Source organism: Zosterops lateralis, assembly GCF_965231275.1.
Source record: "Zosterops lateralis genome assembly, contig: HAP1_HAP1_SCAFFOLD_137, whole genome shotgun sequence".
In the NCBI taxonomy this organism is placed as follows: domain Eukaryota; kingdom Metazoa; phylum Chordata; class Aves; order Passeriformes; family Zosteropidae; genus Zosterops; species Zosterops lateralis.
Genome location: NW_028154545.1, coordinates 69,302 through 97,063, shown reverse-complemented (window position 1 = coordinate 97,063; position 27,762 = coordinate 69,302). Strand labels below are relative to the sequence as shown.

The 27,762-nt window shown below is 54.6% G+C and overlaps 2 protein-coding genes across 3 annotated transcripts; both read left to right on the top strand.

Annotated features, from left to right (window-relative positions):
* Positions 1 to 4,999: 4,999 nt before the first annotated feature.
* On the top strand, positions 5,000 to 15,460 carry LOC310923611 (uncharacterized protein). 2 transcript variants are annotated; one of them, XM_083885543.1, is made up of 2 exons: positions 5,000 to 5,436; positions 13,506 to 15,460. In XM_083885543.1, exon 2 carries the CDS (start codon positions 13,533 to 13,535, stop codon positions 14,454 to 14,456), a length of 924 nt encoding a protein of 307 aa, XP_083741669.1. In that variant the 5' UTR covers positions 5,000 to 5,436; positions 13,506 to 13,532; the 3' UTR covers positions 14,457 to 15,460. The 2 variants fall into 2 exon arrangements, with proteins under 2 accessions (XP_083741669.1, XP_083741668.1); XM_083885542.1 differs by having other exon boundaries at positions 13,414 to 15,460.
* Positions 15,461 to 19,139: 3,679 nt separating this feature from the next.
* On the top strand, positions 19,140 to 27,466 carry LOC310923610 (serine/threonine-protein kinase PAK 3-like; the record flags this gene model as incomplete). Its single annotated transcript, XM_083885541.1, has 10 exons — positions 19,140 to 19,221; positions 19,552 to 19,615; positions 20,447 to 20,495; positions 21,537 to 21,646; positions 22,406 to 22,523; positions 22,914 to 23,013; positions 23,413 to 23,609; positions 24,511 to 24,593; positions 26,883 to 26,987; positions 27,388 to 27,466. 10 exons carry the CDS (start codon positions 19,140 to 19,142, stop codon positions 27,464 to 27,466), a joined length of 987 nt encoding a protein of 328 aa, XP_083741667.1.
* Between the last annotated feature and the right edge of the window lie 296 nt (positions 27,467 to 27,762).

The following is a 27,762-nucleotide window of genomic DNA, read 5'->3' as shown; positions in this document are numbered from 1 at the left end:
GACAGGAACTGTTAAAAATGACCCGATAATATTGGCTTTCACATTTGTGCATTAGTCTTTATATGTGGTTATTGATTTCAAATACAGTGGAATTTATAATCTCTCTTAGCTGCTTGCTAATAAAACTTATTTCTCATTTTAGTATGCACAGTAAAGCCCATGGAAATAGTAGTGTGATGAATGTTATGTTGATGTATTCACCTTACAGCTTATAGAAATAATTATGTGATGAATGTATTGTACCACAGGCCTTAGCAAAATATAAAATGTTAAAATCCTTCTTGTAACCGAGAGAACTGTGTAAAGCAATTAGGTTGTTTCCCACATCTGCTGACTGACCTCTCCAAGTGATAAGGGTGACACCAACCAGAGCACGGGAGAAGAATTAGAGAAGAATTTGTTACCTGTTCAGTATCTGGGAAGTGTGAAACAACAGGATGAAGCCACAAAAAGAAATAAAATATATTGACCTGATCCACAGGATGTTCTTTAGATAAGCCAGAACAGAAACGCAAAATGAAGCAAAGTTTCTATAACAATGAAAGCTACTAAGAATATTTGAATAATGCATGAAACTCATGAACATGTATGTGCCTTAGTAAAGTAACAGTACAGAGATAACACTGTCTTAATGCACCCACGGGTCCCTTGGCTGATCGCCAGGAACACCCAGCGCTGGACATGGAACTGGTTTTTCCCTTATTGAACTTTTGAAAAATATTCTAAGACTGAATATTCGTTTTCCTCAGAATTGAGGTCACTGACAATAATCCCAAAACCAAAGAGGACCCAGCAAGAAAAAACAGAGTCAACGAGTGAATCTGCTTGGAGACAGGGCCGGGGACTGGGAGATACGGGAGGAACGGGAGAATCCATCAGTTTCAGAAAATGTTCCTCATTGACACGGACTGTGCTCAGCCAAGGCCCTGCGAAATTCCTGAACACGGAGAAGAAGAACAAAGACTGAGCAGAGCCGGGAATATCGGATGTTCTACAAAAGGGGGGCGCATATTAACGAGGACATGCAGGAGGCGGATCGGGAAGTCGGAACTTTCCAAGGACCTTCGCCACGGGGCAAAGGGACAGGGAGATGCAGAAGGGAAAATCAGGAGAAAAAGGAGGCCGCGTCCTACAACAATTGGAGAGACCCCCCGGCAAAGGCCGCACGGCCTCTCCCTTTGTTCAGGAATAAAGTCACTTTTACAGGACTCCTCGGGCTCCTGTGGGGACACAAACCTCTGGCCACCTCTGGGAATTTTCCCGCACAGCCCCCCCCGGGGACAGGGCGGCCACCTCCGTCCTCCCCACAGGAACCGGGACGAGCCGGCGCTGCTCCGGCAGCGGCTCCTGCCGAGGCAGCGGCGGGAAGGAGAGCGCGGGCAGCCGCTCCCGCAGCGCCCTCAGGCCACGGGCAACACGGCGCCGACACGGCACAAGGAACCCGCCGGAGCCCCCTGCCGCCCCCTCCGCCCGCAGCCAGCCCCGAGCCCCGGCAGAACCGAGCGCGGCTCCCACCTGCGCTGGGGCCGCCTCCGAGCTCCGCCAGTGCCGCCTCACCGGGCTCCGGCCGCTGCCGCCGCTCCCGGGCCCGCACACGCACTCCCACAATGGCGCCTCTGCCCAGCCACGGGCGCCCGGGGGGCGGCCCCGGCAACGGGCTTGGCCCCGCTCCGCCCAATCAGCGCGCGCCCACAACCGGCACTGACGGCACAATCAGCCAATGGCGGCGAGCGAGGCCCGGGCTGTGCACACGGCCCACACCCGCCCCGCGCTCTCAGGCCCCGCCCCCGGGCTGTGGGAGGGGAAAGCCGCAGATGAGGAACCGCCCTGGGACGGGCCCGGGCCCGAGGCGGGATTGAGCTGGAAACACAAACAAAGTTCTCCGCACCTCCCGGCCCGCCTTTCCCAGCCCTGCGTGTTCGCTGCCACCGGCTCCGAGTAAAGCCCTCAGTTCCCCCGGCCCTAATGAGGAGCATCAGCGCATGGCTTTGATTTCGCCAAAAAAAAAAAAGGGAAAAGCCCCAAGGCCCTTGGGCTGAGTGGAGGAGGGGGGAGATTTCTGGCAGAAAACTCCAGAAATCTTTTTTCCCGAGGCGGGGAAGAACAAAGCCCAGCCCAGTGAGGCGGGTCGCTCCCAGCAGCGCCTCTCTGCCGTCCCAGCTGAAGCCCTCGCTGGCTGCTCCGGGCTGGACGGGCGCACCGGGAGCGCTGGGAAGGGGCCCCGGCTCGGGGCGCGGCCCCCGGGGCAGCCCCGCGGCAGCTCCAAGGCTCCGCCAGCCGGGATGGAACGTGGCAGGGGGAGCGGGGAAGGGACGGGGCTGCCGGCGCCGAGGGAACACCAGGGACACCGGGGGCGCTTCACAAGTATTTAATAAGAAACCCCAAAATTATAAACAATGCAAAAACAGCAACAGTGGCACCTTAAAAACAGATGGGGGTCATGCAGAGCCATCCCAAAGAAAGAAGGGATGGAATGGAATTCCACTGAATTGGAATGGACCCACAAGGATTGAGTCACACCCTTAAGGCATTGGTGCCTGTGGGGTCAAATCACACATTGGCATTATTGGCACCTTGCCCCAGCCACAGTCACATTCACATGTTTGTACCTGTTTGTGCATTGCACTTGTTTGTTGCCTGTATTCACAGTGTTATACCAATATAGATATGAAATATCTGTGTATAAATAGTGTTAGAAGAAGGTATATGAAACCTGTTTCCACTGTGTTATATCTACATATATATACAGGCTTAGTGTATAAATGAGTAGTGCAAGAGAAACAGGATGAGTCCTGGAGTGGCTCCAGGAGAAAGAAACCCCCAGCCCCAGCCCAGGCAGCCACACCTCAGCTTCCACATCACCTTCCTTCCACCCCCGGCGCTGGGCAGTTCTTCTGGCCCCGGCTGTGCCCTGGCCCTGGCTGTGCCCCTGTCCCTTGTTTCTCTTGCTGCCAGCTGAGTGAGGGGCACACAGAATGGGGGATCCCTCCTGTGTCCCCCGGGTGTTGGGTGGGGGGATGTGAGGGCTGGGCGTGCTCAGGACAGCCCCGTCCTCACAGCCATGGACTCTTTACTGCTGCAGGTGAGAGGTTCAGATCCCATCCCAAGGTCACCCTGGTCCTGACTCTGCTCGTGATGCTGGTCCTGGCTTTGGTGCCGGCCTTGGCTGTGCTGTCAGGTAAGGGAGGAGCAGCTGCCTCAGCCCAGCCCCTCGGGGCACAGCAGGGTCCCTATTGCCTGTGGAGGGGAATCCTGGACCTTCTCCTCTTCCCTCTGCAGGGGGAAGACAAACAAACATTGCAGCTTTTCCTGGCACTCCGCTGGCCTGTCCTGATGACTGGGTCGGGTACCGCAGGATCTGCTACTTCCTCTCGAAGGATCAGCACACCTGGGATCAGGGTCAGGCTCGGTGCTCTGAGCTTGGGGCCTCCCTGGCCGTGCTCAGGGATGAGGAAATGGTGAGTGAGGGGCTGGGGGTGTGGGGTGTCCGAGGGGGGCCTGGGGGGCTCCTGGGCTGGGGGTGCAGATCTGACTGCTGGTCTCTTCCCTTCCCAGGAGTTCCTGTCCCGCCCCAGCCGGAAGGTCAATCTCTGTGTGGGGCTGCGCAGACGGGGGCAGCAGCTTCAGTGGGAGGACGGCAGCAGCTTCAACTCCTCGTGAGTCCCAGGGAGCCGAGCAGGGCCTGGGGGATGTGGGCAGGGAATGGGGGCATGGGAGCACAATGTGTCCCCTGTGTTGCCAGCATTGTCTCTGCTCCTCCTTGCAGGGTTCCTGTCCTGGGCGATGCAGAGTGTGTTTTCCTGGCTGAGAATAAACTCAGGAGTGTGCCCTGCTCATACCTGATGCCCTATCTGTGCAGCAGAGCCCAAACTCGGCTGTGACAGGGGATGGACAAAGCACCTTCTCTGTGCTGGGCAGTCACAGCTTTGCCCTTTCCCAGACCCTGGGATGTCCTTCCTCAGGCACAGTGTCTGCCTTGCACTGACCCTCAGGGTCACCTCAGTGCCTGATCTCATGAACATCTCAGTATTTTGTCTCAGGGTCACCTCAGTGCCTGGTCTCCAGGAGATGAACGTGCAGGAAGAGGAGGTGATGTGGAAGCTGAGGTGTGGCTGCCTGGGCTGGGGCTGGGGGTTTCTTTCTCCTGGAGCCACTCCAGGACTCATCCTGTTTCTCTTGCACTACACATTTATACACTAAGCCTGTATATATATGTAGATATAACACAGTGGAAACAGGTTTCATATACCTTCTTCTAACACAATTTATACACAGATATTTCATATCTATACTGGTATAACACTGTGAATACAGGCAACAAACAAGTGCAATGTACAAACAGGTACAAACATGTGAATGTGACTGTGGCTGGGGCAAAGTGCCAATAATGCCAATGTGTGATTTGACCCCACAGGCACCAATGCCTTAAGGGTGTGACTCAATCCTTGTGGGTCCATTCCAATTCAGTGGAATTCCATTCCATCCCTTCTTTCTTTGGGATGGCTCTGCATGACCCCCATCTGTTTTTAAGGTGCCACTGTTGCTGTTTTTGTATTGTTTATAATTTTGGGGTTTCTTATTAAATGCTCGTGAAGCGCCCCCGGTGTCCCTGGTGCTCCCTCGGCGCCGGCAGCCCCGTCCCTTCCCCGCTCCCCCTGCCACGTTCCATCCCGGCTGGCGGAGCCTTGGAGCTGCCGCGGGGCTGCCCCGGGGGCCGCGCCCCGAGCCGGGGCCCCTTCCCAGCGCTCCCGGTGCGCCCGTCCAGCCCGGAGCAGCCAGCGAGGGCTTCAGCTGGGACGGCAGAGAGGCGCTGCTGGGAGCGACCCGCCTCACTGGGCTGGGCTTTGTTCTTCCCCGCCTCGGGAAAAAAAGATTTCTGGAGTTTTCTGCCAGAAATCTCTCCCCTCCTCCACTCAGCCCAAGGGCCTTGGGGCTTTTCCCTTTTTTTTTTTGGCGAAATCAAAGCCATGCGCTGATGCTCCTAATTAGGGCCGGGAGAACTGAGGGCTTTCCTCGGAGGCGGTGGCAGCGAACACGCAGGGCTGGGAAAGGCGGGCCGGGAGGTGCGGAGAACTTTGTTTGTGTTTCCAGCTCAATCCCGCCTCGGGCCCGGGCCCGTCCCAGGGCGGTTCCTCATCTGCGGCTTTCCCCTCCCACAGCCCGGGGGCGGGGCCTGAGAGCGCGGGGCGGGTGTGGGCCGTGTGCACAGCCCGGGCCTCGCTCGCCGCCATTGGCTGATTGTGCCGTCAGTGCCGGTTGTGGGCGCGCGCTGATTGGGCGGAGCGGGGCCAAGCCCGTTGCCGGGGCCGCCCCCCGGGCGCCCGTGGCTGGGCAGAGGCGCCATTGTGGGAGCGCGTGTGCGGGCCCGGGAGCGGCGGCAGCGGCCGGAGCCCGGTGAGGCGGCACTGGCGGAGCTCGGAGGCGGCCCCAGCGCAGGTGGGAGCCGCGCTCGGTTCTGCCGGGGCTCGGGGCTGGCTGCGGGCGGAGGGGGCGGCAGGGGGCTCCGGCGGGTTCCTTGTGCCGTGTCGGCGCCGTGTTGCCCGTGGCCTGAGGGCGCTGCGGGAGCGGCTGCCCGCGCTCTCCTTCCCGCCGCTGCCTCGGCAGGAGCCGCTGCCGGAGCAGCGCCGGCTCGTCCCGGTTCCTGTGGGGAGGACGGAGGTGGCCGCCCTGTCCCCGGGGGGGGCTGTGCGGGAAAATTCCCAGAGGTGGCCAGAGGTTTGTGTCCCCACAGGAGCCCGAGGAGTCCTGTAAAAGTGACTTTATTCCTGAACAAAGGGAGAGGCCGTGCGGCCTTTGCCGGGGGGTCTCTCCAATTGTTGTAGGACGCGGCCTCCTTTTTCTCCTGATTTTCCCTTCTGCATCTCCCTGTCCCTTTGCCCCGTGGCGAAGGTCCTTGGAAAGTTCCGACTTCCCGATCCGCCTCCTGCATGTCCTCGTTAATATGCGCCCCCCTTTTGTAGAACATCCGATATTCCCGGCTCTGCTCAGTCTTTGTTCTTCTTCTCCGTGTTCAGGAATTTCGCAGGGCCTTGGCTGAGCACAGTCCGTGTCAATGAGGAACATTTTCTGAAACTGATGGATTCTCCCGTTCCTCCCGTATCTCCCAGTCCCCGGCCCTGTCTCCAAGCAGATTCACTCGTTGACTCTGTTTTTTCTTGCTGGGTCCTCTTTGGTTTTGGGATTATTGTCAGTGACCTCAATTCTGAGGAAAACGAATATTCAGTCTTAGAATATTTTTCAAAAGTTCAATAAGGGAAAAACCAGTTCCATGTCCAGCGCTGGGTGTTCCTGGCGATCAGCCAAGGGACCCGTGGGTGCATTAAGACAGTGTTATCTCTGTACTGTTACTTTACTAAGGCACATACATGTTCATGAGTTTCATGCATTATTCAAATATTCTTAGTAGCTTTCATTGTTATAGAAACTTTGCTTAATTTTGGGTTTCTGTTCTGGCTTATCTAAATAACATCCTGTGGATCAGGTCAGTATATTTTATTTCTTCTTGTGGCTTCATCCTGTTGTTTCACACTTCCCAGATACTGAACAGTTAACAAATTCTTCTCTAATTCTTCTCCCGTGCTCTGGTTGGTGTCACCCTTATCACTTGGAGAGGTCAGTCAGCAGATGTGGGAAACAACCTAATTGCTTTACACAGTTCTCTCGGTTACAAGAAGTATTTTAACATTTTATATTTTGCTAAGGCCTGTGGTACAATACATTCATCACATAATTATTTCTATAAGCTGTTAGGTGAATACATCAACATAACACTCATCACACTACTATTTCCATGGGCTTTACTGTGCATACTAAAATGAGAAATAAGTTTTATTAGCAAGCAGCTAAGAGAGATTATAAATTCCACTGCACTTGAAATCAATAACCACATATAAAGACTAATGCACAAATGTGAAAGCCAATATTATCGGGTCATTTTTAACAGTTCCTGTCCTTTTGTAGCCGTGTGTGGCTCAGGAGGCCTGGCTGCCACCTGCATCCCCTTGCTCAGCTGTGAATGAGCTGCCCTCAGCAAGGTGTGGTGCAGGGCCCAAAGATGAGAGTTGCTGTAGCACAACAGAGGAGAAAGAGCATTCGTTTAACCCAGGGCTGCATCAATTGATCTCTTTTCTCTAATTAAATCATCCCAGACTTGGATTCCCAAGTGATTTCTCTGAGCCTGTGGTAGCACAAACAGCCCAGTGGTCTGATGCTCCCTGTGTGACACAGACAGTGCCAGCACATGTTGGAGTGGGGAGAGGGATGATTCCCCCCACTTGTTGTAGTGAAGTTTTCACACCATTCTCCACTGGCTGTTTCCCTTTGCAGCTGAAGCAATTTGTGTTGCAGAGTCAGATCTCCTCCCTGTGGGCTCTGCCTTTGGCTGTGCCAATTCCATCTGTGCAAGCAGGCAGAGCTTGGGCTGAGGGGCAGAGGGAATCAGCCCAATTCCTCCCGCAGGCCAGAAGAGCCTGGTGCACTGTCCCCACTTTTCCCCAGCAGTGTTAATTTGCATTTCTAAAGCTCCTCTCCTGGCTGCCTGGAATGGAGCTTCTCTTCCAGAGCAGCCACTGAATGACTCACATGTGCCCCCCCACAATCTGCTTTGTTTTGTTTTGTTTTGTTTTTAATTGATATGGAGAACGTTTATGAATATAAAAATATAGAATTTTCGAATTATCTTTTGGTAATTTTGTGGAAGTAGTGAGGCAGCTTGTACTGAGAAGATTAGCTATTAAACTTGCTTGTTAGGTAGTTAAAGGTAGAAGTCTTACAGGTAAGATGTATAATATTGAAACTCACAAGTAGGTATTTGTCAAAAATCGATAAAGCAGAGTTTGTGGCTTGAATCCAGCAAAATCTAGCTCCTAATCTTTGGCAAGAGCAAAGTGACCTGACAAACAGCCAAACCTCCACTGCACCTGCCCTGAAGCAAAGATCAGCCTGAGGAAGACTCAGCCTTTCTCCCAAGGCCCCAGCTCACAACCACCAGGACGGGTGGGCTCTAATTAGAGCACGAATGAGAGAAGGCAGGGAATGGGCAGGTGAGGTGTGGATTTGTGGGATCAACGTGTATTTAAACCTGGACCTTGTCTTGAGGAGGTGCACAGGGTTTGCAGGAGATATCCCCTGGTTTGGAGGATGCATTGCCCTGTCAGGTAATGCTAATTCCCAGGACAGTTTGTCCTGGCCAAAATCAGGAGCCTGGTTCTTGCTGGTTTCTTAATCAACTTATTCTGTTTTATTGGGTCTTCACAATACCTAAGTCCCTCTTTACTGAGTTTTAACAATATACATCTTATCTCCATGGCTTTAACCTAGAAACTAAATTCCTGTGTATTTTGTTAATTGGTCCTTCCTTACAAGTTACACTCCTGTGTGTTCTGGCACAAGTTGTTTCTCTACTTGTACAAAACTGCTAAATAAGCTGTAACTATTTCTGTTCTCCCATTCACCTGTTGAAGCACATTTTATGTTGCCAAAATTCTGAATTTTCACGTGCATGTACATTTCTCATATCAGCAGCCTCCCATCCTCCTCCTGCAGCCGGGAAGTCCAAATCTCCTTTGGGCCTTCCGAGCCCTTGAGCCCAGGGTGAGGGGTCCCCCCGTGCTGAGCTGTGCTGGGGCTGTTTCTGTGCTCAGGGACACTTGGGATGGGCCACTTGGCCCCCAGTGGTGCTTCTTCCCACTCCTCAGGCAGGGCCCCATGTCCTGGTTGGATGGTGTGAACAGCAAAGTCCCAAGGCAGGGTCTGTGCCAGCCCAGCTTCCAGTGGGAGAGATTTCACAGGAGACAGGATTCTGGCCACAGGCTGCTCTAAATACACATCCCTTATCTCCAGCCTGCACTAGGTGGAGAATTGCCAGGGGAAGGAATTCCAAAGATCAATTCCAAGGGAGATAATTGAATATCTGCCCTGGATCTGGCTCTTATTCTTGCCAGAGCCAATGGCAAAAGCCCCACCTGTGGCATCTTGGTTTCTGTCAGCAGCTTCCAAAGGTGTTTCTTTATTTCCCCATTCATTCTTTCTACCTGACCTGAGCTCTGGGGGTGCCAGGGGTTGTGGAGGTCCCGTTGTGTTCCTAAAGCTGCCAGAACCCCCTGAAGGATCTTTCCTGTAAAATGAGTTCCCCTATTGTAGTTTATTGCTTCCACAATCCTTTCTCTTGGAATTATTTGTTTCAGAAATAGCTTTCTAAGTGATCCAGTGATTACTGCAGAAGTCAGAATTGCTTTTGGCCCCCCTGTTGGGTAACATGGTGTCAGCAGGAGATATTTCAGCCTTCCTGCTCAGGGCATTTCAGTCCCAGGCTCTCACAGGCACACACAGCTCTGCCGGTTGAGCTGACCATGTGGGGGGTAACCTGTGCTTTGTCTGATTCCCTTTCCTGAATAACAGCGTGTCTTGTAACTCTTTTCCCTTCTGCTGCCCTTGGAGCCCCATCCAGAAACACCTTTTCTCCCTGAGGCCAGGGAATGTCTCATCAATCTCTCCCAGCCTGGCTCTGGAGCTCTGTCACCTCAGTGCAGTCATGGGTTTCTCCCCAGCCCCTGTGCAGGCTGTTCCAACAGGAGGCTGGGTTAAACCCTTCCCCTGTCCTCACTTCTAAATCCTCCTGTGCCACTGAACAAGTTTCCTGCTGTAATAACCCAGCCCTGCTCTTTTGGTTCTCAAAGCCTGAACTTGATGCCAGACTTGGACAACAGGAGATCCTTGTGCTGTCAGTTTTCAGGCCTCAGGTCCCATTCAAGCTGTGGCTGCACAATTCTGCAGACAGTGGGGCCACTCTGGCCACTGGGTTAAACATTTTAGCACAAGAATTCCTTTGGCCTGGCCCTGTTTAACACTCACATACAATTCCAGTTCATTTTCTGAGTCTGGAGGAGGCATGGCTGGGGCATCAATAATTTTGGGGTTTTTTTCATTTCTCAAGTCTTGTTCCCTTTCCCATGTTCAAACCATAACATTGAGGCTGTGTGGGGTTAAAAAGTCATCCAATGTTTTAGCTAGAGCAGAGAATCCTCAATCCAGGTCCTGCAGTTCCCTATTAATCCTCAGAATTGTCACAGCTGCTTTTTAGTCCTGGGTAACATTTCTGAGATTACAAAGCCCTTCCTTCCCTCCCTTGCAATAGGGTTTTGCTTTTAGACACCACTCGTGCTGTGTAGTGACATCCGTGGACGGCAGGGACAAGGAACTCTGCAGAGCTGAGATATTCTAGAAACACGTGGCTTTATTACAAGGGTGGTGGGTAAAGAGGGCTTTGCCTTCAGCCACCAGCCTGGGCTGGAGGGAAGCCCCGAGAGAGAGAGGGGAGAGAGAGGGTAGAAGAGAGCTCAGGGGTAGAAGTGAGGTAAGAGTGGGGGAAGGGATAAGACAGCAGGGATAAGAGAGAGGGGGCAAGAGCGTGGGGGGAAAGAGCAAGAGAGCAAGAGAGCAAGAGCAAGAGAGAGGGCACCTTGTTACAATCCATTCTCTCTCTTTTTGTGTTGAATATTCTAATTCACAGTGACCAACCGGTGCAAGATCCAAAACCTACAAACTTTGCATGCAGCCTATGAGAACTACTATATTACCATGTCATTTTATATTCTAAACTCTAAAGATTACTTTTCTTATCTGCTTTTGCCCTGATCCCTTGCAAAGTGGAAAGGCTGCATTCCTGAGTCCTTTTGTTTCTGCCCTTCAACCCATCTCCAGCTAATCACCGTTTTCCTGCCTCCCATGCCTACATGTCAAAGCTGGCTTTCATTTCTATTGCACTCACAGGTTTTTCATCTGCAGTATTTCTTGCCAGACAATCATATCCATAAGTCCTTCCTGTCCCATCTTTCCCAACAGTGCTGGTTGCTTCAGAGTAATTTGGAGAGGCTGGGAATCTAATTTTTCTCTTTCCCTGGGGCTGCCCACACTTGTGGGTTCACTTCAGCACAGGCCTTGCCAGACATTTGACACAGAGGTACAAGAGAACTGGCCTCTGTATCACCTTTTACAATATTAATTTGCATTCCCAATTTAGCCATCAAAGGCCTTCCCAATAAATTACAATCACAATGAGGAGCAAATAAAACTTCCTGCATTTCAAACCCATTCCCCGGCATCTGCTAATAGTGGTTGAATAAAACACAGCCCCTCATCTTTCCCACTTGTCCCCTGGATAATCAAAGACATTTTTGGCCTTTTCCCCCCTTAGGTCTGAGATTGAGAGTGGGTGGAGAGGCCCCTGTGTGTATGAGGAAAGGCCTCGTGTGGATGCAGCCCCAGGCTGAATGTTGTCAAGGGCTCCAGTGTGGTGGGTCCCTGGTGTAATGGGAGCTGTGGCAGCCCTAGGAATCCATGTCCGTGCAGGGCTGGACTTGCTCCTGCTGAGGGTGCTGCTGTGTGTGCTTGCAGTGTCCCTGTGGGCTGCAGATGGATCCCTGCTTCCTTGGCAGGGGCTGTTTGGGTGGGCTCTCCCCTGCCGAGGAGGGCAATGCCTGTGCCAGGTGCTTGTGGCCGAGCCCGTCCCGTCGGTGCTGGGGCCCCCTTGGGCCCTGGGCTTCATCCCTCAGGGGCTGTGGAAACTCTGCCATGGCCTTTGCCTTCAGCTTGGCCTTTTCCTGCTCCCTTCTTGCTTCACCTGCTGTGCCTTTGTGCCCAAGTGCTGCAGGGGCTTCTTGTGCCCCTCGTGCAGCCCCCCTGAGTGCCTGTGGGTGCTCATCCTCTGACAGCTGCTGCGCTTTCTGCACAATCATTCCTTTCTGCAGGGCCCAAACAAGATCCTTCAAAGATGATCTGGATCCTTGCAGGGATAATGCACATTTCCCAGCTCTTCCTTCCTTCCTTCCTTCCTTCCTTCCTTCCTTCCTTGGCGCTGGTGCTTGTGCTGGCCGTGCCCTGCAGAGCCCGTATCCCAGAGCCGGTGCCTGTGGTGCCGCAGTGTCCAAAGGCGGCTCCCCCGGCGGGCAGGGCCGGCAGCTCCACGGGGCCGGGCAGCGGCCGGGGCGTCCCGCAGCCTCCTGGGGGCCGGGGGCCAGTGCCGGCCCTGCCCGGGGGGTGGTGGGCTCAGGCAGCGCCCGGCGCTGAGCCCCGGCTGCCCCACAGCCCCGGCCCGGCCCCGCAGCTCCCCACAGGCCCCCAGCCCGTGCTCCCGGTGCCGCCCCTCTGCGCCCGCTCCTGCCGCTCCCCAGCACAGAGAAACCCCCTGGGATCCTGACCTCCTTGTTTGCCTCTCCTGCCAACCGGGGCTACAAACCAGCTGCATCAGCTCCCAGAGTTTGAGCATTACACCCTGCTTGAAAACGTCCCAGTCCTCAGTATTTTTCTCTTGCTGCTCTTTTCCATCATCCTCTTTCTCACCACAGAGATTCCTCCTGCTGCCTCTTGCCTTAACTGTAATCCTGCACCCTCCCCTTCCCCCTCACCCTTCCCAGCACACCAACACCATCCATCCCCTGCTGTCTAAATCCCTTCTGGACTTCCCTTCTTGCCCCTCTGGCTGTCCATGTCCTTAATTACCTCTGGGAGAATGATGCCTTGGGAAGGCTGGCCTGAAACAGAGACTGGACAGAGCTAGAGAATAAAGCAGATATTTATTGAAAGCTCTTTAGGGCAGACCTTGGGCAGGGCAGGAGCCTGACCAGGGCTACACTCAAGGTGGACTTGAAATGGTCTCCTCATGGACGACTGGTCACGAGGTCCTAAACTTTGATGTTTTGGTCCATTTGCATGTTGGAGCCCAGTTGTCCAGCCCCAGGCTCAGGTGGTGAGGTGTCATCCTTGTTGTTTCTCTCTTCAGTCCCCCCGCGCTGTCGTGGCGGGAGCGGCTGCAGTGGGGAGCGAGTGCGGGCGGGAGCGGCCGAGAGCCCAGCGCTGCCCCAGCCCGAGCTGCCCCAGCTCCATCCGTGCCCCTCCGGTGGGATGCTGTGGGTTTGGGGGGGAAGAGGGAGCCGGCAGTGGGTGCTGGGCCTGGGGCAGGAGGGGAAGGGAAGGAGAAGCAGAGTTGAAGAACAAAACGTTCAAAGGATGCACATGGGAGGAGAAGGTGGGATTGTGCAGGAGAAAGAGGAATAGTAGGAGGAAATGGAGTGTTAGAAGGAGTAGGGACACAGGAGGAGGAGGAGCAGGAGGAGGAGGCAGCAGAAGGTTCCACCCCTCCCTGTATCTGCAGCCTCCCCCCAGCCCCAGGAGTGTTGCCCCCCCACATGCAGCAGGTGACCAGGAGGAGGATCCACGATTTTCGTGGGGGTGAATCTTGATGTTTCTCAGCTTTATTGGGCTAAATGTTGATGTTCTGGTTTTTTGCCAGGGGTGGAATCTTTGTATTTTAGAAGAGATTTTGCCTGAGTCTTGATGTTTGGGTAGTTTTTTATCTGTGTCTTGATGTTTGGAGGACTTTTGGGCTGAATCCTGGTGTTTTGGAGGTTCTTACAGACACAAGGTGCCCAATGACTTCCTGAGATGAACTTGGGCAAGGAGGAACCCCCAGTCTAAGGTGCTCTCCATTTGTTTTTTCCCCAAACCAGGATTTTTCATTGCCAAGGAGTGCCCACATGGAGAAGGAGGAGGAAAAGCCCCAGAGATCCCGCAGGAGGAGGGGCTGCAAACCCAGCCCAGGGAGCTGCGAGGAGGAAAGAGCCGCCCTGTGCCAGGAGGGCGGCCGGAGATCCAGGCGGAGCTCAGAGCTGGTGGAGAAGCCTCATGGAGGGGAGAAGCCCCACAAGTGCCTGGAATGTGGGAAGGGTTTCAGCCGGAGCTCTGACCTGATCCGGCACCAGGTGATCCACAGTGGGGAACGGCCCTTTGAGTGTGGGGAGTGTGGGAAGAGCTTCAGGTACAGCTCCAACCTGATCCAGCACCAGAGGATCCACAGTGGGGAACGACCCTACGAGTGTGGGGAATGTGGGAAGTGTTTCAGCTACAGCTCCAGCCTGATCCAGCACCAGAAGATCCATACTGGTGAACGGCCCTTTGAGTGTGGGAAATGTGGGAAGAGGTTCACAGACTGCACCAACCTTATGCGCCACCAGGTAGTCCATACTGGGGAACGGGCCTATGAGTGTGGGGAATGTGGGAAGAGCTTTGGATGGAGCTCTGAGCTGAGAAAGCACAAGCGTGTCCACACTGGGGAGAGGCCCTACGAGTGTCCTGAGTGTGGGAAGAGGTTTCAGACCAGCTCTGATCTCCTCAAACATCAGCGGATTCACACAGAGGAGAGGCCCTTCCGCTGCCCCGACTGTGGGAAGGGCTTCAAGCGCAACTCCACCCTCACTGTGCACCGGCGCATCCACACCGGGGAGAGGCCCTACGAGTGTCCTGAGTGTGGAAAGGGCATCTCCAGGAGCTCTTATTTGACCCAACACCAACAGAGTCATCATAAGGGAAGCCCCGCGAGTGCCCCGAGTGCGGGAAGAGCTTCGTGCGCTGCTCCAGCTCCATCCCCCATGGGAGGATCGGCGTTGGATGATCCCCAGTGACCCCGCTGGGCAGAGCCCTGGTGATCCGTGGTCCTGGTGATCCGTGTTGGGAAGACACCTGGCTGGGGGGGCTGCACTGGTTCCTGTCTCCCTGTGGGCACCTGGATGAACACGGGGGCAGGAACATCCATTGGGACACAGACGGACATTGGGAATTCCTTGGGGGGAGCAGACTTGTTGTCTTTCAACCCCAGAAAATCTTTTGTTGTCTTTCAACCCCAGAAAATCTTTTGTGTTCAATTCTGTCTTCTGGGGGTATGGGGAGACAGATGTAGTGCTAAGGGCAATCCTGCCCCTATATATTGCAGCTGTGTTAATTACTGAAGAGTGAGAACAGCCTTGCCCTCACAGCTATGGGTGTGATACAAAAGTGAGTTAGTTGGTAGAGAGTCAGTTGGCATCTGCTGGCCGTGCTGTGAGGAGGAAGGGACAGGAGGCTGGGCAAGGGACAGATAAGGTGAGCCACTGCATGAGGGACAGACAGGGTTCAGTGGCTTTTCTAGGGACAGGAAGCAGTGAGCTGGAACTGCCGAAGAAAGAGAGAAGAAGGAGAAAAAGAGCCTGAGCTGTGTGGAGCTGCCTGGAGGATTGCTACATAGAAAAGGTATGAAGAACTTCTAGATAACAAGGTGCTGATTCTTGAAGGCCTCTGAAGTTTTTTTGAAGCACTCTGAGTTCATGGCCGTCTCAACTCCAACATGGAGGCATCAATAAATACTGGATAGTCTTGGAGGTGTTTTCCAACCTCAGGGATTCCATGATTTTGATTTCCTATTGCCCAAGAGTGTCTTCCACAGCCAAATGGTGATGATCTGGGGCAAAGACCAAGATTTTGGAGATTGTGGTGGAAACCCCTCCAAAAATGGTACTTCCCTCCCATCTAAGCATGTGGATCCTCAGCTGGCACAGACAGGGAAATCCTTTTCTTTTGGCCTTCATTTGCTTTTCCTTTCTCTTCATTTAAAATATCCAACAGTGTGGTAAAAATAAAGACATGGAACTAAGACATGGTTGGGATGACAGGGGACATAAACATGGAGAGTGACATGGGGACACATGGATATTTGGGGGGTACATGGTCATTCATGGGGACACGGGGGGAACACGGGTACAGATGAGGACGTGGGGGACAATGACAGGGATGGAAACATTGTGGGGAGACAGCCACGGGTGAGGACAGGGTGGGACATGGCCAGTGACATGTGGGGACATGGCCATGGCCGGTGCCATGGGGGGAACTTGCAGGGGCTGTGGGGGATGCTGGGTTTGAGGGAGTTGAGGGTTCCTGGGAAGGACATGGGGCTTGCTGAGGGCTTTGGGGACCCCAGGCCCAGCGGCTCTGGCTGTGCTGGGAGACCCTGGGGGAGGTTCTGGGGCAGCTGCTCCCCGAGATCAGGGCAAACTTCAAAGCTTTATTGGGAACACTGGGAGCAGCCGGGCGGGGACACAGGGACAGCTCTGGGCACGGGCAGGGGGGACACACGAGGCCCCCAAAATCATCTCGGGGACGGAGCGGGGGGTCCCGGCCGGGCCCGAGGCCACGGGGAGGGGCTGCGGCCGCCGGCGGCTCAGGAGCTCTGTGGGCAGAGAAAAGGGGGTGACACTGGGCTGGGGGGCCCCGGGGGGGCACACACGCTCTGGGGGAGGGGGGACACGACCCCCGGGACCCCCCCTGACCTTCTTGCACAGGCAGAGGCCCAGCCCCAGTGCCAGGAACACCGAGCCCAACACCAAGCCCCCGATCCCCGTCAGCATCTTGCTGCGGGCGGCGTCCGGCGGCATCTCTGGAGGGACAGAGGGGTCAGCACCCCCCAAAACCTCTCACAGACACCCCGAGCCCCTCCAGCCCCCCTCCCGCTCTCCCCCACACCACCCACCGGCCCCCAAAACCTCCTCCCGATCCCTGCCCGCCCTCCCCACCGCCCACCAAAGCCCCTCCTGGCCCCTCTCACCAGCTCACAGCCCCCTCCCGCTCGCCCCCCACCCAGGCCCCACCAAACCCCCCCAAACCCTCTCCCAGTCCCTTCCCAGCCACACCAGGCCTCACGCAGACCCCTCCCAGTTTCTTCCCAGCACAATCGACCTTATCCCAACCTTCGCTTTCCAATCCCCAGCCCCTCCTTCCAGCCCCTCCAGGCTCACCCAAATCCTTCCCACTCGCTCCCAGCACACTCCAATCCCCCTCCCAGCCCGGCCAGTGGTTCTCCGTTCCCCAGTGCCGGCTCAGGGGCTGCTCCAGGCTGACGTGCTCCACCTGGCAGCTGGTGGTGACCCCATGCCGGGTGTGGTTTCCAGCAGCACCAGCAGCTGGTGGGTCCAGTCCCCGATGCTCCACTTTGAGATCCCAGGGATCCCAGGGCTCCCTCCTCTCCAGGCTCATCCCTTTCCCCCTGCCAGGGGTCCCCCAGCTCTGGGATCACCCCTCTCTCCTCTCTCCACCCTGAGGGTCCAAGGGTTTTCCCTCCTCTGCTCTCCCAGGGGTCCCCAGGGCCAATGTCCTCCCTCTGCAGATCCCAAGCGATGGCCACGTGGACCCCCAAAGATCCCCCCAAGGGGCACCTACACACACCCATGGGGACCTCCCTGGGGCACCTCCCAGGGACGCCAGATGATATTTGGGGCTCAATTCCACAATATGCCAGCTCCAAACACACCCCAATAAAAAGACTCTCTCAGGGAACCCTCGGTAGATTTGGGACCAAGTTCCCCTCCCTGCTCACGTCATCACGGGATGCTGTGGGGGCCATTGTCCCCTGGCCGGGGGTGCTGCGGACACAGGGGCACTGGAACCTCCTGCTTCTCCTCCTGTTCCTGCCCCTGCTCCTCCTTTTCCTCTCTCCCTCCTCCTCCTCCTGCTCCTCCTGCTTCCTAATCCCACCTCCTCCCCAGTTCCTGCCTTCCATATTTAGAGTGGAGAACCTTGTTTGTTTTCAGAACTAGAACAAAGATCCCAGATGGAAGGAGCCTTGCTGGTTTTAGTCAGAAGCATCAGTGACTAAAGGTCAAGTTTCCTTTGGCTTGGTCCCGTCCTTGCTCATCCTCAGTGTTCAGGCTGGGCTGTGGGGTGTCCTTGTTTGCTGCATTTCCACAGCTCCTCTTGGATCCTTGGGGCAATAGGCTGTGCCCTGGGAGGATTCTTTGTGCTCCTTTGTGACACAGCAGAACCTTCCAGGCGGTGTTTGCGTGACCCGCTGCTGTGATGTCACAGGAGCACGTCCCCGTGGTGTTCCTGTTGCTGTGGGACACAGAGGCCGCAGTGTCCAGAGCAGCTCTGGGCGCCTGCTCGTTGCTGGAGGATCCTCCTGTCCGAGGCATTCTCAGCAGCCAGCCCAGCCCCTGACGGGTGTCCTTCTGTGCTTGCAGGGGTACAGTCTGCAGACGTGTGCAGCGCAGCCAAAATGATCCACACTGTGCTTGCTGCAGTTTGCACTCTGTACTCTGTGGCTTATTCAGGGTATTTCTTAACCCACTTGGCACGTAAGTCGAGGTTTTCCCTTGGTGCAGCATCTGTGGCTTGGGTTTGCTGTGTGCTTTCTGTTCTTCCTCTGGAACTGAGTTGACTTTGTAACCAAATTGCCCCAAAGACACCACTGGTTTGGGAGAGCTCCTGCCAGCAGCTGCAGGGGGAAAAGGGGATGTCTGTGGGCAGTGGGGTGTGCACAGCATTTGCAGTGAGGCCCGGGGGAGCTCTGTGCTCTCAAGGGGAGAGTCTGTGGCAGTGGAGCCTGGAACTCCCTCCGTTTGCTGGTCCAGCCAAGAACTGACACAGCCCAGTATTTTGTGCTGTTCTCTTGCTTGCTGTGTGAAGGGACTGTGGCTCCTGGAGGGATGCTGTGAAAGCAAAAGGCTCTCTTGGGGTTGCCTTGCTCTGTGGCATTTCCCACCACAGGCACTTTTTTTCCTAACAGCATCTGGTTCACGTTCCCTCTCCCATTGCAGGGCACCTCACACGAGGATCTCGAGCAGCTCCTCCTTTGGTGAGTTTGAAAGGAACCTTTGGTGTTTGGAATTGTGCAGCAAGGTGTGAGCTCAGCGTGTGGCAGCCGAGTGCAAGCCTGGGGGGCTGAAGGAAAGTTCCTGTCGGTGTCTTTGCAGCAGCAGCAGCAAAGGGATTCCTGGCAGTTTCTCCTTTTCTGCTGAAGAGCTTTTGAAGAGCTGCAGGTCTGGTTTTGCAGGCAGAAGATGCTTGCTGGCTTTAGCCACGGTGGAATATCAAATTCCCAACAATAAGTGGCAATGTCGACTTTAGCCCATTGTTTGTTTGAACAGCTCAGAACCGTTTCTGCTTAGTGCAGCTGGATGTGCAGCTGAGGATAAATAAGGTGATAACTGAGACAGAACTTCCCGTCCCTCACGCTACCCTCTGTCCACAGGGCACAAAAGCAGCATCAGCACCTCCTCTGGCTCCCTCTGCTTCCAAAGAGGAGGCCAAAGAGGAGGAAGAGAGCAGTGAGCTTCCCACTGTTCTGGGGGATGGTGGTGAACTTCCCTCTGTGCCGGGAGACGACAGTGAACTCCCCACTGCTCTGGGAGATGAGGGCGAACATCCCACGGATTGGGAATACAACATCGAGGCTCCCGCGGCGTGGGACAGGGACAGTGGACATCTCCCAGTGTGGGATGAGGAAGGTGAACATCTCCCAGCATGGGATGAGGACAGCGAACATCCCGTGAGTTGGAAAGATGACGGTGAACCTGCAGCATTTTGGGAAAAGGATGGAGAACCTGCAGTGTTTTGCGAAGAGGGTGGAGAACCTCCCTCTGCGTGGGAAGAGGACACTGAACCTCCCTCTGCTGAGGAATCCTGGGCTGAACGTTCTGACAGCAGCACAGCCCTGCAGGCAGAGGAGAGAGGGGAGTGGTGCCTGAGGCAGCTGAGTACGTCTGCTCTGTTCCTGTGTGCCCGAGCAGGGGCTGTGTGTGTGTCTCAGCATCAGCTGCGCCCAGTGTTGCTCTGCAGCTGAATGTCACAGAGTCATTGATTGTCCTTCCCCGGCTGAGAACAAGGGCCTCAGGGAGTGGGGCCCCATTCTGGCTCTGCTGCAAGGCGGGGTCTCCATCTGGGAGGGAGCGTCTTCCATGTGGTTTCTTTCAGGGAACACCGTGAGCGTGGGGGAGCCTGCGGAGAAATACCTGGAACTGGAGCAGATTGGCCAAGGGTAAGTGCAAGGCAGTTACTTCTACACCAGCAGGGCCCAGGTATTCTGCTGGTGCAGGATCAAGTGAGGAGTCAGGAGAGCTCCAAACGCCTTCAGACACTGGGGTATGATCCTGCTGTCTCTCAGTCCTGACGAGAATTGATAACTGTGGTCAGATGGCACCGCCAAAGGCCCCTGAGGCTGGCAGTGTCCTGCCTGCAGCAAGGAGCAGCACCTGGAAGATCTTCTGTCCCTGGACTGGGATTGCCTAAGAGAGCAACTCACCATCTGGTGACTGTCAGAAAACAGTTCTCAAGAAGATTTCTTTCCAATATTTTACTTCCAAAAATATCCACCGGTCAGGATTATCAGTATAATGGTTTACAAACAGAAACCAGAGATGAACTAAGAAGGGCTCTTTTCAGCACAAGTAGCAGAGCCCATACATTCAGTAACAGACACAGAGCTGCTGCCCTTGAGGGGAAAATGCATGATGCCCTGATGGCAGGGCTCTTGTGGATCCTGCAGGTCTTAGGCAGGAAATGCAAAAAGATGAAATACATTCTTTTCTAGTTCTTTAGACACCCAGCACCCCACCCTTGGGTTTGAACTAAAGGAATTCATCATGGACATTTGGGATTTGCTCCAGCACTTTTCCTTCATGTTTGGCCTCAGCTTTCCCTTGCACACCTTGCATGGCAGAGGACTGGTGGCTGCTGCGCCGTTCTTTGAAGGGCTGATGCACCCAGGTGTTTTCTGAATGCTACAGGCAGAAGAGATCTCCTGTCTGGGCTGACTTTCACTCCCAGGGCTAAAGCACTGCTTCTTTCTTCTCTGCTCTTTTGTCTCCAGGGCTTTTGGGGCCGTTTACAAAGGACTCGACAGGGCCACTGCAGGAGAGGTCAGTGTCAACACGCCCGGCACGTCCGGCAGCTCTCGAGGGCTTTCCCCTCTGCTGGGAGCTGTGGCTGGAGCTTTGGGGGCCCAGCAGAGCTTTCCTGCACAGGCTGCTCCTCTGAAGGCAGAGCAGGGTCAGCCTGCAGAGCACAGCTGGGACAGACTTGGAGCTTCTGGAGTGCCCAAAGGAATGCAAGGAGGGCAGCGGTGTCTGTCAGAGCAGGACACGCTGCCTTGGTCTGCACATCTAAAACTGTGAATGCATCAGCTGGTGGAGACTGAGGCCCAATTTATCTCCATCCCAGCCTTGGACAGGAGCACTGTTTAGCAATTTTTTCTATGCTGAGTTTCATCTTCAAAGGGTACCTCAAGTCCTAATTAAGGAGAGATCCTGCTTGGGATCTTAGTTTGGGGCTTTAGTCCTACTGCAGCTGTTCACAGAGAGAGAGGGAGAGCAATGAGAAGATGGATGTCCAGAGCAAAGCTCTCTCCTAAACCCTGCAGTTGTGTTTGGGTCTGGTGTCAGTGACAGCCTGTGACAAGGATCATCTGAGCAATGGATGTGTGTGTTTGCTTTGTTGTGCAATCCCAAACAGAGCAGCTGCATTTGAAATCATGACCAAACCCCATAGAATTGCTAAAGGGTTCCCAGCTATTTTGCTCGGTTTTCACAGGACCAGAATTACCTCCTGCTTGCAAAATGTGTTTGAATAATAATGAGCATCACTGTCATCATTATAAGAATGGTGGTAAACTAGGGCCATTTGAGAAGAGTGTAGGTGCAGAGAATGTTGTTAGAGCTTTGAGGCTGAGGGACCATTTCTGCAGAGCTCCCGAGGCCAAATGTCTCTGGCCATGTGTCCTGTCAGCAGCCCCCAGCGAGCAGAGCCATGGGCTGTGGGAATGGCACTTGCTGAGCTCTGGTGTCCCATCCCAGGGCAGTTTGGCACAGCCCAGCTCCGTCACTCCAAAAAGACTCGCCCCGTGTTTGCTGTGGCCTCCTGCCACAGACTCCTCCAGTTAAAGGTCTGCAATGTCCCTTCAGGTGGCCATAAAGAAAATCAGTCTCAGAGGGCAGAACTGGGAACGAGCTCTGAATGAGACCCTGGTCCTGAGGGACAAGAAGAACCCCAACATTGTCAGCTCTTTGGACAGGTGAGTGTTCAGGTCTCATCCCGTGCACGGGCCCTGCGTTGATCTTTCCTGGCATCCCTAGTCTGAAGCCGGTTTTGAAAAAGCCTGACCCAGCCATATCTTCCCAAAACAACAGCCTGGCAGTTCACTCCCTCCATGTGCTTTTATTGCTTTGGTGTTTCCTTCAAGTTGACCCTATTTTCTGTGTCTTACAACAAGTGCTGATAATCCGTGGCAGAAATTATTTCCCTTGGCTTCTTCTTCCCAAATCTTTTCCATTCCTGCAGATGCCAGGAAGACCAGGTTCTTGTTTCCAGAAATGCCTCATTTGCCCATTTTTCAATGGCCCTGCCTGTTTCTGAAGAGACTTTCTGCAAGGTTTTCCAAACAGTTGACCACTTTTATCCCAAGTGCTGCAGGGCCTCCCTCCCTGGATAACTCTGGAAGTTGTGTGGCCTTGCTCTGGAGTGAATGGTGGAATTGATGAGTTCAGATGCTGAACCAGCTGGGGCCAAGTGTTGTGGTTTCACATGGATCTGGGCTGTTGCCAAACTGCATTTTTCACTTGCTTGCCATCTAAGGCCTCTCCTTTTGCACAGGTGTCTCCTTCTCCTTTAGACTGTGCAGATTCCAAGGCCTGTGCACCCTGGCAGGAATGTCTCTCCATCTGATTCTGTCCTCATTGACAAGTGCCCTGGAAACAAAACCCCACTGGAGGCTTTTCCATGGGGGAATTGAGCACTGCACATTCATCTCCGGGCCATTGTGTTCCTCTTCCAGCTTCCTTGTTGATGGAGATCTCTGGCTGGTGATGGAATACATGGATGGAGGAACTTTGCAGGACGTTGTCAGACACACACGCATGGCTGAAGGAGAGATGGCAGCTGTCAGTCGGGAGGTGAGGGATCCTGCTTGTGCCTCCCATGGCTTGGACACGATGGTCCTTCCAAACAGGGCAGGGGAACAGGGGTGGCTCCCCGTGGGCTCAGGGCTTTGTTTCTGTGGTGTTTTTATGAGCTGGAGAAGAAAGAGCCACTGGGAGGAATGGCCTGCCAGCATCACTGCACTTCTGTTCTTGTCCTCTTTCCTGCTGTGGGGGTACTCTGTCTTGTTTGGATTGGATTTGCTGTTCTCAGCTTTGCCTTGAACTATTTGCCTGGAGCTGGTCTGCACTGCACTCCTGGCCTGTCCCAGCAAAGTTTCTGCTGGCAGAATTCTAAACTCTCCTTTCTTGTGTGCTATATTCCAGCCCTTGATTTTTACCCTGGTGTTTTGTGTTCCCTCTCAGTGTCTGCAGGGCCTGGATTTCCTCCATTCACACCAGGTGATCCACAGAGATCTGAAGAGCTCCAACATCCTGCTGGGAATGGACGGCTCTGTCAAGCTGGGTGGGTGTTCCTGGCCAGGCACGGCGCTCCCGGGGTGCGGGTGTGGGGCTTCCCAGGGACGGCCAGAGCCCCACAGGTGCTGCTGGTGGCCCTGCCCGGCCCCTGCTGCCCCTGCAGAGAGCTCAGGAGAGGAGCAGCAGTGTCAGGAGTGCCTTTGCTCTGGCTCTGGCCCTTCCAGAGGGGCGGGAGTTGGAATCTCAAGCTTCAAGGGAATCAGTAAAAGCCACTGGATGAAAGCTGAGGGTTTCTTTAAGGGTCCAGTTCCATCTTGCCTTGGCTACAGCCCTGAGGACTTTTCCAGCTGGATTCAGTAGTGCATTGTCAGACTGAGAGTGGGGAATGTTTGTGAGTGGTTTCCTCATTCCAGCTGCCTTTGACAGGCTTTGTTTCTGTCCTCAGCTGATTTTGGCCTCTGCGCTCAGCTCAGCCCTGAGCAGGACCAGCCCAGCTCCATGGTGGGCACTGCTCACTGGATGGCCCCAGAAGTTGTGACCAGTTCTCCTTACGGCCCCAAGGTGGACGTCTGGTCATTTGGCATTGTGACCATCGAGATGGTGGAAGGAGAACCTCCTTACTTCAAGGAGACGGGGGCCATGGTAAGAGGCAAATTCTCCAGTGTTTGCAGAGCCCTGTGAGCACAGCGTGACCCTGCCCTGGGAGGAGCAGCTGGAGGTTTCTGCACATCGGGAGGGGAATTCCCAGAGGACTCGAACCTGAACACAGACAAATATTCTGCATTCTCCAGCAACAATTTGCTTTGGGCTTTAAGTTGTTGCAGCTCTCCTGTCTGTGAGGATGACCTGAAAACATGAAGCCAGTGGATCAGCTCTAATGTTATCTTGCAAAAAACCCCAAACGTGCCCCAAAACCCAAACCCAAGAAATTTACAAAGGAGTTTCTGAAACAGGTTTTGCGAGGGGAAATCCTTCCTGGCTCTTCTCACTGGGAAAGTTGTCTAACACATGAAGATGATTTTTTAACATCCCCATAGTCTAACATGTTTCTTTCCTATCCCAAGCTCCTTTCTCCATGTCACCAAGCCTGAGCTTTCAGCAACACAAACCTGTTTCTTGTCGGGCAGTTTCTGGGGTGGGGCAGCAGGAATGAATTTACTTGAGTGTCAGTGGCCCTGCAGAGATGCATTTGATGTGAGAACCCTTTGAAATGACACAGTCAGACCACAGTGACTCTTGAAAATGGCCTGTAAAGCTGGTGTCTGGATTTGGAGAAGCAAAATGTGCTATTTCTGATGGAGGTTCCTCCTAACAAAGTCAGGCAATGAGATTGGCTCTCAAGGCAAGATCATTTGGATGCTGCAATGGCTGTGGCCGCACCAGGGTTTGGGATTTTTGGTTGGCCTAGAAAAATGAGCTGGGGAGCAGCATCTGTGGCAGGGAGGAAAGTGCCCCTGGAGCCGGGGCTGAGAAGCCGGGGTGGATGTGAGCAGCTGTGGGTGTGAAGGGAGCTGGCGGAGCGCTGTGTTTGCCTTTCCTGCAGGCTCGTGCTCTGATCCGGCAGAACGGGACCCCGCGGCTGCAGGAGCCCCGGCGCCTGTCGGCTCTGCTGCGGGACTTCCTCGAGTGCAGCCTGGAGCTGGACGAGGAGCGGCGCTGGTCTGCCCAGGAGCTGCTACAGGTCAGTGCCCGGCGGCTGCAGGGGAAACGGCAGAGCCAGGGAGGGCTTTTCTTGTGGGGCCCTCTCCCATCATCTCCGCTCTCGCTGCTTTTCACACGCAAAGCGAGCAGAAGCCTGGCCTGGCTTGGGTTGGCAGGGTCCTTTCCAGGTCATCTGCACCTGCTGCCCTCAATGGTCACAGACATCTTCAAGCACATCAGGTGGCTCAGAGCCCTGCCTGACCTGAGCTTGGATGTTTCCAGGGAGGAGGCACCTCCCACATCTCTGGGCACCTTCTGTCGGTGTTTCCCCACTCTCCTGGTGAAAAAAAATCTTCCTCCGATCTAATCTGAGCCTGCTTCCCTCCCTTCAGTTAAAATCCATTCCCCTTTGTCCTGTGGCAACAGAGCCTGTGAGGAGCTTGACTTTGGAAAGTAACAGTTCATTTCTTTCTTTTTGATCCTTTGGGCAGCACCCATTTTTATCATCAGCCGAGCCTCTCTCCAGCCTGAGCGCTCTGATCGCTGCAGCAAAGACACTGAGGGAGCAGCAGAGGACATAAAGCACTTGAGGAGAGCTTTTTGTTACAGTAGTTAGGACTGCTAGTTAGTTATGGTCATTAGGACACCCTGTTTGTAATGGTTGTTATGACACCCTGTTTGTTATGGCAGCTGTTGGGGAAGATGAATCAGGGAAACCTTATAAATATGTTGGCTTAGGAAATGATTCTGAAAATATGAATCCTATAATTGAAATAGAAATAAAAGCTTGCTTTGAGTTGTAGGATACCGAGCCTTAGTTACTATATCATTTGAAAACAACAGCCTGGCCAGCTGAAGGAGAATCCCTTTTGATTGAACAATACCCTACTGCTGGCTGAGGGATCCAAAGGTCAAGGTAGCAAAAGAGAAAAGTCAAAAGAGTAGTTTTAGAGTTTAAAATATAACACAGTATGGTAAAGTAGTAGTTCCTACAGGCTGTATGTAGATTCTATAGGATTTTGTGTCTTGTACTGGTTGGTTAGTGTAAATTAGAATATTCAATACAAAAGGAGACATAATGTATTGGAACAAAGACCTTGCTCTCTCTGGCTCTCTTGCCCTCTCCTCTCTTGCTCCCTTCTCTCTTTGCACCCCCTCTCAGCTCCTGCCCATTGTGCTCTGACCCCTGCCACCTCTCTTACCTCTTACCCTCTTGTTCTCTCTCTCCCTCTCTCTTTGGGACTTCCCTTCAGCTGAGGCTGGTGGCTGAAGGCAGTCCCTTTTTACCCACCACCCTTGCAATAAACCCACGTGTTCTAGAATGTCTCAGCTCTGCAGAGTTCCCTCTCCCCGCCATCCACAGATGATCCTACAGGAGGCTTGTTGAATAAAAACTCCGTTAAACCTCAACTCCCTTGACATGTCCCGTCCTTCTCCCCCTGCGACTCAGTTGCCTGGAGCAATGCCAGGGCAGAGGGGGCCCAGCCTTGCCCAGAGCTGAGCCCCAGCAGAGCCCTGGCAGAGCCCAGAGCAGCCTCGGCACCTGCAGAGTCAGCCTGGAAGGAGCTGCTTGGAGCCTTCTCGGCTGCAGCCGACTCTGGGTCACAAACTGTGTGTGGTGGAAAATGCCACGGGTTCTGCGGGAGGGCAGAAGGGGCCTGGGGAAGGCCAGAAGGGCCACGGGGAAGGCTCCATGCAAGGGAAAAACCTGCCCAGTTGTGGGAATACAGCCAGAGAGCCGAGCTGGGAGCACTGCTCAGCTCATGACACAAATGGACATGTCAGCATTAGGTGGCCTCAAGCCTTGGCAACCGAAAGCAGAAGTTTGAGAGAGTAATGTAAGAGACAGCGATGTGCTTGGTACAAGATGTGCTTTGCAAGCAGGACTGAGATAAGACAGCACATACCTGTGTTACTGCGAGGCATGACTAAAGCAATGTACTTGGCAATAGTACCTGTTATATAATGAAAAGGTATATAAACTCAGCCAGGCGTATCAATAAACGGCCTCACGCCTGCACCCCATGGAGTCCATGTCTCTCTGTCAATCGCCGTCAAATGGTGCCCCGTGTGACGGAGCCCTGCAGAACAAAGTGCTGCTGAAAGAAGCAGGAATGACAGCTGGCAAAAGGAACCCCTCCAGAGATGGGAGGTGAGCCAACACTCTGGGATTTTGGAGGTGAGCTGCTGCAGGGGACGATGGGTCAGGGAATGTCTGCCCAGGAAAAAAGTGTTTTTGAGCTCCCTGAGGCTTTTCACTGCCGACTGTGACAGCGAGGAGAGTGATCAAGATGGTCCGGAGGAGGATCCCTTTGATCCTGGACCTATTGATCCTGACAAAGAACCTGATTTATACCCCCCGACCCTCATGACCACTGGGTGCGGTTAAAACCACAAGCACTAAAAGGGGGAGACTTTGAAATTCCTGAAAGAATCGTAGTTCCGGTCATACACAAGGGACCACGAGGGCAAACTGCCAACTCTGGGGAAAAACGACTTTGGGAATTTTCTCACAGAAATCTTCCCCCTCCTCCACTCAGCCCAAGGGCCTTGGGGATTTTCCCTTTTTCTTGGCGAAATCAAAGCCATGCGCTGATGCTCCTCATTAGGGCCGGGAGAACTGAGGGCTTTCCTCGGAGGCGGTGGCAGCCAACACGCAGGGCTGGGAAAGGCGGGCCGGGAGGTGCGGAGAACTTTGTTTGTGTTTCCAGCTCAATCCCGCCTCGGGCCCGGGCCCGTCCCAGGGCGGTTCCTCATCTGCGGCTTTCCCCTCCCACAGCCCGGGGGCGGGGCCTGAGAGCGCGGGGCGGGTGTGGGCCGTGTGCACAGCCCGGGCCTCGCTCGCCGCCATTGGCTGATTGTGCCGTCAGTGCCGGTTGTGGGCGCGCGCTGATTGGGCGGAGCGGGGCCAAGCCCGTTGCCGGGGCCGCCCCCCGGGCGCCCGTGGCTGGGCAGAGGCGCCATTGTGGGAGCGCGTGTGCGGGCCCGGGAGCGGCGGCAGCGGCCGGAGCCCGGTGAGGCGGCACTGGCGGAGCTCGGAGGCGGCCCCAGCGCAGGTGGGAGCCGCGCTCGGTTCTGCCGGGGCTCGGGGCTGGCTGCGGGCGGAGGGGGCGGCAGGGGGCTCCGGCGGGTTCCTTGTGCCGTGTCGGCGCCG

What these genes read in the sequence shown, in the direction of transcription:
- LOC310923611 (XM_083885543.1), top strand. Translation starts at nt 13,533, where the DNA reads ATGGAGAAGGAGGAGGAAAAGCCCCAGAGATCCCGCAGGAGGAGGGGC.